Raw genomic sequence first — 8,710 nt, 5'->3', positions numbered from 1 at the left:
AAGATGAGTCATGTCTGTTGGCTTACAACAAACAAAATCCAACCAAAACCAAGTGGATTCATTCTGATACTATGTCTCAATATATCCAAGGTTTTGAAGAACTGGAAAAACAATCTTTCTATGACTGTTCGACATCAAGATTGGGTAAAAGAAAAGATTGAAGAAACAAGAGGAGTTCTTGCTGAACTCAAGGTTCTAATTGAAGAGCTTGAGAAACAGGAAGTGGTTGCTGACAAGTCTCTTGAGACATGCTTTAAAAGTTTGAACACCGAAGAAAACACAGTGAACAACAAGAGCACCACTAGAGATTAAGTTATATGTTGTAATACTTAATCCAAGAAAATAGACATCAATTTTTGATTTCTTTCAATGATTGTATTAAGTCTATTATGAATAAAACTATTATGAATAAAATTATTTGATTTAGAATTTTTCTTGTGATGGTTTTTGATTTACATAGCATGTGCTTGAATGCTTTATTATTGCTATGGATGTTTATGGGATGTTTGATTTCGGTTTTATTACCTTGATATTCGATCTCATAATGTTATGAACCCTTATGGTTTGGGTGACTTTTTGATTTAGCAGGATTAAGTTCTAGCCCATGTTGGTAGGTTTTATCAAAGGATCATGAGGGGTTCTAATAGAAACAATATGTGAAAAAGTAACAATATGTTGAATCGGTTTTGGTTTAGCATAAAAGCATATGTGTTTCGGTGGTTTTCAACTTTTGCTTGCAATAGTTAAAAACCGGTTTTCAACCTTTCTCTGGTAAAGGTTGGTTGTTGTTATTCTTTTGTTTTGCATAAGGATGACAACATAATGATATTTCGATATCAATTCTCCCTGGAAGAAGATGCAAACATATTGGAGAAGTGGATGCGATATTTGAGGTAAGAATCTTGTTAGTTAATTGTTTTCCTGTTTAAGAAAAGCCTGATTTTTATTTCATATATTTATTGCTTTTGCTTAACAAAATTTCGGTATAATTGATGTTTTATTCCATGATGTGTGTGTGATTCAATTGGTTCCGGTTAAGAAAAACTATTGTTATCTTGCTTTATTGTGTGATATCAATTGTTTAGGCTTACAAAATTTCGGTGCAATTGTGGTGCTATAATGTCTATGTTGTTTCAATTGCTTCCGGTTGAGGTGAATAATTATGCAAGTTGATTTATTTGGTTTGTATGAATTGTTTATGGATTAACGAAAGAAAAAGTTTATGGGATGGATTGTTTAGTCCAATTCGATTCCGGATAAGAGAAACAAAGTTTATCTTAGTTAGACTTGTCAAACTGGAGGTTTCGGTTATTCAAGTCTAATCGAATGCCTTAACAAGAAATACTTGTTAACTAACCTAGTACTTGTCTTGTTTAAAAGTGAAAGGTTTAAGTTATATGGATAAGTAGATCCTGATGAGAAAAATAGAGTTATATTTTGTTAGAGCATTGCTCGGTCGAACTCGCATGCGTAGCTATCTCAAGCATGTTTTTCAATGTTATTGATCAAAACTATAAGTCTTGATTTCTAGTCTATTATAGCTAAGTCTCGGACTAGGATAGAAAGTGTAGTTGAGCTCAAGGACTTATGGTGATTCATCATACAAGTAGAATAACTACTCAAGGAACCGATGGAACTTCTCGACAAAAAGGCATGTGAAGACTTGAACTTATCTGTCACTCAAAACTCTATCTACTCTATCTCCTACTTCTTGAGACAAAAAGTCGTATGCTATATATATAGACTTAGATTATACACATTTGGTTTTTCGAGCCGAGTACACCTCGCCTATCTATATCTCGAAATATGTGTAGGTAAGCTTTTCGCTTCGACCAAGTTTATCTTTACCTAGTGACGAAAGTCATGATATGTTTCAATCATCTTGAAAATTGCTTTGACGAGAAATAGTGTAACAACTGTATAACGTCCTCTAAGAATGTTTCAATGATTGAAATGAGAGTCTAGATTACATAACCAATGATGGACATAAGCATTGTTGTGGAAACACATTTATGTATAAGTCCTATTCCTTGAACTAAAGTTTGCGAACTTTGTTGATCAAGAGAAACCGGAAGAATGGCTAATTTCCAAGTCCGCGAACTTCCGAACTTCTCATCCCGAGAAATTCTGCTGGAGTTGACAAACTAGTTGCGTGAGTACCAGTCCGGGAACCCAGTCCGCGAACCGACGGAAGGTCTCTTGCCGAGATTTTCTGCTGGAGTTTGTAAACTTTGTCATGTTACTTAAGTCCGCGAACCTAGTGTGCGAACTTAAGAAGGTTATATATCTGAAGATGATTTCTGAACTTAAACTTTAAAAAGACTAAGGAATGCAGTTTGCAAACCGTGGATATAAAAGTTCATGAACTAATTCAAGTGAATCAAGTCATCTTTGCTTCAATTGTGTCTTGTGTAGTTACATAAGATTTCCTTGCAATTGAACAACTCTCTAACTAGTTCATTTGAGTCATTTGAACTAGTTATGGTGAAGAAGAACATGGTTGATATGAAATTCTCATATGGCTAACCTTTTGGTTAACTATTGTTGAACCAACAATGTACACGTTTGGGTACGTTTAACAAACCTAGAAGCGTGCAGTTCATTTGTGTATAACAAGCTAAGTTTTCGATCTAACGGTTGAGAAATATTAGCTTGAATCTAAATCAGGTTTTCATCTAACGGTGAATATTGATTGCTTTGTTACCAGGGCAAAACCCTGATTTGAAAGACTATATAAAGGAGACATCTAGTATTGTGCAAAATTAATCCCCACACCTTACGTGTGATACTAGTTTGCGTACTAGAGTAGGCTCTCCTTTAACCTTTGGTTTTCTTCTTCTAAAACCAGGCTAACGACTTAAAGACTCATTGGGATTGTGAAGCCAGACCGATACTACTTTTATCGTAGTTGTGTGATCTGATATTGCATCTTCTATCGTACGAGTGCAATCAGATTGATTGGTAGGAAAGATATAAAAAGTAATCACAAACATCTTCGTCTCATTGTTTGTGATTCCACAACATCTTGTTTCGCTACCATACGATTAAGATTGTTGTGAGGTGATTGATTAATCTAGGATGTTCTTCGGGAATATAAGGCTGGATTATCAATTGGTTCTTGTTCACCTTGATTATTATCAAAAGACGGAACAAACTTTAGGGTTTTTCTGTAGGAGACAAATTGATCTTTTGATAGACTTGTCTGTGTGAGACAGATTTGTTTATTGTCAAAGCCTGCGATTTTGGGTCGTAGCAACTCTTAGTTGTGGGTGAGATCAGCTAAGGGAATCAAGTGCGCAGTATCCTGCTGGGATCAGAGGCGTAGGGAGTACAACTGTACCTTGGATCAGTGGGAGACTGATTGGGGTTCAACTACAGTCCATTCCGAAGTTATCTTGGAGTAGGCTAGTGTCTGTAGCGGCTTAATACAGTGTGTGATCAATCTGGACTAGGTCCCGGGGTTTTTCTGCATTTGCGGTTTCCTCGTTAACAAAATTTCTGGTGTCTGTGTTATTTCAATTTCCGCATTATATTGTTTTATCTTTATAATTGAAATAATACAGGTTGTGCGTTAGATCAATCAATTGGAGAATCCGACCTAACGGTTGTTGATTGATATTGATTGCACTACGGGAAAAATCATCATTGACGACTACAGATTAGAGTTGTCGTACCCCTACGACAACTCAATTTTATGCATTGTGGAAGGGGGGTATTGTAGAAAGTCCAAGCTTTTCTACAATGCTTGACTGAGAGTTGTAAAGGGTGATGTGATTCATGGTTCGACAATATTTTGCCAAAGTTGTGATTCTTTTTCGATTTTTTTATGAAAGCCTAACACAACTCTTGCTTGTGTTGTAGGACTATTTTACACAACAAAGGATGTGTATCGTAGAATTATGTAACACAACACTTGTATACGTTGAAGGACTATCTTAGACAACCTAAGATATGTATTGTAGAAATATGTAACAACTCTTATTACTATTATGAATAAGATTTGCATGACACTTGTTAGAGTTGCAGAACCATGTTGGACATCACCTAATTATGTCGTAAAGACATTCTTTCACAACCACAGGTTTGTGTAGTTGAAATATGGAATACAACTCTTATTAGAAGTTGTGTGCATAAAAAAATTTTGAAAAAAAAAATTATAGCTGAAACCGAATTGCCGAAAGTATTTTTCACATTCACATTAAGCTGCCAGTAACACATTTACATTCATTCAAGTTAACATGCCACTCCAATTGCATTACCTAGATAACTTCAAAATCACCTTGTATGAAAGTGTATTGCGCAACTAGAGAAAATAAAATGATAGATTTTTTTTACATGACCAAAAATATCATATATCATAATTTGCAACTTCTTGATACCATATCCAACTGCGACAAGTTTGGTTGTGATAGAAATAGGAGAGAAGCATAAGTACATTAAGAGGAAGGTAAGATGTCTTGACAGAATCAATTATTTGAGAGAAGATACTTACACATTCCCCATGAGAGGCCTTCCATCTGGACATTCCTCACGGTTTCCTCAAGCTTTGCCACATCTGTCTCTTCATCCCATGGATTCACATCCAACAAAATTGAAGACTTTCCGGCTGAAGGAAAAAGTTAAAATGAATGACAGTTATATATGGTTCTTAGCAAAACCCACAAGACCATACACAGAACTAATCTCCTTAGTTTCAAAAGAACAATTTAAAGAGAGCATACTCACATATTTCTTTTTGTCAGAGGCTTTGACAGCCGCTGCACGTTCTTCTGCAGCCTTCTTTTCCTCCTCTGTCTCCTCTCCAAAAAGATCAACATCAGAATCGTCGTCATCATCCTCAGCTGGCTGCAACTCAAAAAAAAATATTGTGTTATAAAGACTGCAATGAACTATCAATAGCATTCACATATCCCAAATCCAAAACACTTTAGATGGATGAGTTCCGAATCACATTTGATAAAACCTTCGCACATTTCCAAAAGAAGTAAAAAACAAAAGAGACTTTTAACTATAAGATGGTGAGATATAGCCTGCTTTGCGTTACTATGAGATTCTAGTCCCTTCTCCGAGTTGAATGTCCTAGTAAACAGTTAAAATAAAATGTCAGATACCATAAGACATAAGGGGCAGTACTAACTGAGAATTTAATTTAAATGCACATTACAACATACTTGCTACAAGTGTTGCAAGCGACTGGAGTAGCAGCAGATTTTGGAGTTTCTTGCTTTGATTTGTCACTCTTACCAGCCTTCTTAGCAGGATAAGGAGTCGCTATATGGACCCCAGTTCCCTTCTTTACATCATCACCTATATTCAAAACGAATATTCAAAATCTTACTACAGAAGTTCAAGTATAAACAATAAAAAACAACATACCACTAAACAATATAAGCAACAACAATCTGCTTCTTTCTCAAACAAATTGATGTCGCCAACTGGAACAATATTTTGAGGCATCCTAACTCTTAACTGGTTACCTCTGACATCTTCTCGATCTTCCATGCCCATTAAAGTATTTTGAGGCATCCTTGCAATGTTTATACACCTTGACCTTCACTTCCAGGGATCCATGCAACTACGAGAGCATCAACATATGATAGATAAGGTTCAATCACAAGAGGTCGTCCATAGATAACAACAACAACACACTTGATAGAGCCACAAACGTTCTTCATAGTGCTCAAACCAGGTTCAGGAATTGTTAAGTTAAGGTTGTCCCCCATTGTCTCTGCATATGGTTGCTCGCCAATAACAACAATAGCATACGAGAAGCTATCAGACTTGACAAAATCATCTTCAGGGTTTGCTTTGTAAATGATTTCAGTGCTCGGGCCAACTGTAGATGCTATTGCATTGAGGATAGTAGTTCCTGCGCATTTGGTACAAGAGAACGTTAATTTGTGTAAACATAAGAAAGTACATAAATCAAGTTAAGGGTATATAATGAATTCCCTGGTAAAGTAAAAATTAAGCCATCTACCAGCAGTGATCAGCCATAGGGATCTCAAAGAGACCCATCATGAATTTTACCTTCAGAATTCTCTTCACAGCATCGTCAATCCTGCTCATGGGGATTACGTTCTTCCCAACCAGGTAGGTTAGATCATGGATAAAATCAGTGTGGTTCATTGGAATCATGATCTTCAGAAATACCCAAAACATTTAATATGTCAAAGTAACTTATTGTAGTTCTAACATTGAACTTTTAGTTTATGTCAAAATGGCCATCATACCATGTCAATGCCGGCATTAATCCCAGAATGGACGGAGTAAGTATAGTTGGTGCCTGCTGGTGAAGTAATCCTGTCAATACCTTTCCAATCGGAAATGACGAATCCCTAACACATAATTCAAGCAATAGAAACAACAGTCTGTCAGTCATGCCTTCATTTTTATTGGTCCAAATTAGTTTAGCTAATGCTGGTCTAGTTCAAAGAGGGTTTTCTATCTACCCTGAAATTAAGAGTGTCTTTGAGGAAGTTAGTAACAAGATCACGGTTAGCATGCATCTTTTCGCTGTTCCATCTTGAGTACGAAACCATGATGGTTGATACACCCTTGATGATTGAATTATAATAACCAGGCATATGAATACTGAGTAGTCCATGCCAGTCAGTCACTGTGTTGTTCTCGTTAATACCCTTTGTTGTGCCACCATCACCAACGAAATGCTTTGCACAAGCAGCAACCTTGTTGCTATAACACACCAAACAAAATAATAAGTCAATCCAAATAAAATTATATGATCTTCTTGAAATGAAATAGTAAAAATGATGTGAAATCTTACTTTCCACCAACATAAGGAACTCCTTTTCGAGAATCCGCGGGAACATCTCCTTGTAAACCAAGAATAATCTCAGTCATTTCCGGAACAATCTTCATCTTCTGGTACTTGGCTTCAAGTATGGCTCTCTCTTTAAAAAACATTGCTTCAATTTCATCATGCTTAGTATGCAAACAAGAAACAAAATTGTCAAAAACCCATTGTAGATAGAATCAATTAAAGACACACAAGTCACTGAACACGAATAAGAAGGAATAAACACGGTAGTTAATCATCACTGGGAACTCAACAATTTCAAATCCTGATAAGAACCCTAATCTCTAAAAGCATTGAATAACAAAAACCCTAAACAAATAATTCAATTAGACCTCTATATCATTTCCAACATTCAATTAGATTATAAAAAACCCCTAAATCCCCACAAAAATACACAAATAAATAAACCATGACTCCATAAACTTACCATAAGATCCCATTTTCTTCCACCTGAATTCATCTCAGCATCTCTTCTCCACTGTGCTCGAGCTCAATACTTATTCAAGCTTCATCGTCGATAGAAGCAATCAACAGCTATCTCCCATTGATTCAACACATAAGATCTCATTTCTTAACAACTATCTTTAATAGAAGCAATCAACAGCTGAAATCCTTCAGCTGCAAGTCCTAGCACTCTTCTAAGCATTCACCATTCATCAATTAAACCACTACAGAGTCACCACCACCACCTGCAGTATATCAGAACACCACCTCTCTTGAATCAGGCACATCTACATCAACTGCATCTACATCTTCTTAGCTTCATCAATCCGTATCAGTACCACCAACAAACCCGAGAACATCAGAATCAATCAAACCCATCTTTTCTAGTCTTTTATTTGCTCAAATCCGTCGAACCCATTAACTCAACATCAGACCAACAAGACCCATCTTATAATTCATCACCAACAGCTCCAGAATCATCTTCCTATCACCACCAGAATTCAATTCCACAGCTAGGGTTGAAAAATTGGTTCAATTTGGTTGAAGAAATAATAGGGTTTTAGTGAAATTTGGTTAAAGAAACTGGTTAAGTAATCTAATTGAAAGAATTTTGAGTTCCATTTTGACTTTTAATTGAAATTTTTGAAGAGATCTTGAGATTTGGTTTCGTTTGTTCAACAATGAGGATGTAGGGTTTCTGCTTCAAGCTGAAACTGATTCCTTTGTATATTACCGGTTAAACAAATCTTGAGGTTTATTTTCTGAGGGACGTGCAAGGTTAGAGAGATTAGAGACTTGAGTTAGGGTTTTTTTCTGAGGGAGGCGCAAGGTTAGAGAGATTAGAGTAAGGGTTTTGTTCTGTGTTGAGGAGGAAAAAGTGATGGAAAATGAGCGAAGGGGAAGTGAGAAGAAAAAAAAATTGATTTATATAAAAGATATTGGACGGTTTAGATTCACTCTAGGATGCTCATACGGATTGCAAAAATTAAGGGACGATGTAGATTCATTTTAGAATGCTCATACGGATTGAGAAGCATGTGTGATTCTTTTTGTGTTAATTCAAACTCGTGTATTCGATTTTATTATCAACTATCGATATGAAAAAAATCCAACAAAAATACCAAAAATTTTAAGATATTATTATCGACCTTCGGTTATAAAAAAAATTCCAAAAAATATATGGGAACGAAACAGAAAAAATAAGAATGTGTGCTTTCTTTGTGCTTTTGTGCTTTCTCTTTGTGCTTCCGGTTTGAATTTCGACTAGTCGCATAGGTCATCAAGCAATTTTGACTAATCATACAGGTCATGAACTTCAAATGTGGTATAATGGCGTACAAATTATGAACCGAGAAGCTCCATGAATGTTCAGACTTTAAACTTAACATGATACATCATCTAAATCAATAAATGAAGCTCAGTGTCGATTCGAACTTTAAATGTGGT

The 8,710-nt window shown here is 35.9% G+C and overlaps 2 protein-coding genes across 2 annotated transcripts; both read right to left on the bottom strand.

The window, feature by feature from the left end:
* Positions 1–4,362: 4,362 nt before the first annotated feature.
* Positions 4,363–5,531, bottom strand: LOC113292783. Its single transcript, XM_026541643.1, has 6 exons — positions 5,478–5,531; positions 5,172–5,307; positions 5,010–5,079; positions 4,726–4,845; positions 4,493–4,606; positions 4,363–4,388 (listed from the first exon to the last, which is right to left on the bottom strand). The coding sequence occupies exons 1-5, from the start codon at positions 5,524–5,526 to the stop codon at positions 4,577–4,579; spliced, it is 405 nt and encodes a 134-aa protein (XP_026397428.1). The 5' UTR covers positions 5,527–5,531; the 3' UTR covers positions 4,363–4,388; positions 4,493–4,576.
* Positions 5,532–5,537: 6 nt separating this feature from the next.
* On the bottom strand, positions 5,538–7,280 carry LOC113294850 (beta-glucosidase BoGH3B-like). Its single transcript, XM_026543226.1, has 6 exons — positions 7,248–7,280; positions 6,788–6,945; positions 6,453–6,696; positions 6,234–6,338; positions 5,981–6,141; positions 5,538–5,772 (listed from the first exon to the last, which is right to left on the bottom strand). The coding sequence occupies exons 1-6, from the start codon at positions 7,278–7,280 to the stop codon at positions 5,538–5,540; spliced, it is 936 nt and encodes a 311-aa protein (XP_026399011.1).
* Positions 7,281–8,710: the final 1,430 nt, after the last annotated feature.

The sequence above is a fragment of the Papaver somniferum genome, chromosome 7, assembly GCF_003573695.1.
Source record: "Papaver somniferum cultivar HN1 chromosome 7, ASM357369v1, whole genome shotgun sequence".
Taxonomy (NCBI): Eukaryota; Viridiplantae; Streptophyta; class Magnoliopsida; order Ranunculales; family Papaveraceae; genus Papaver; species Papaver somniferum.
This window is presented reverse-complemented; position numbering and strand designations above follow the sequence as displayed.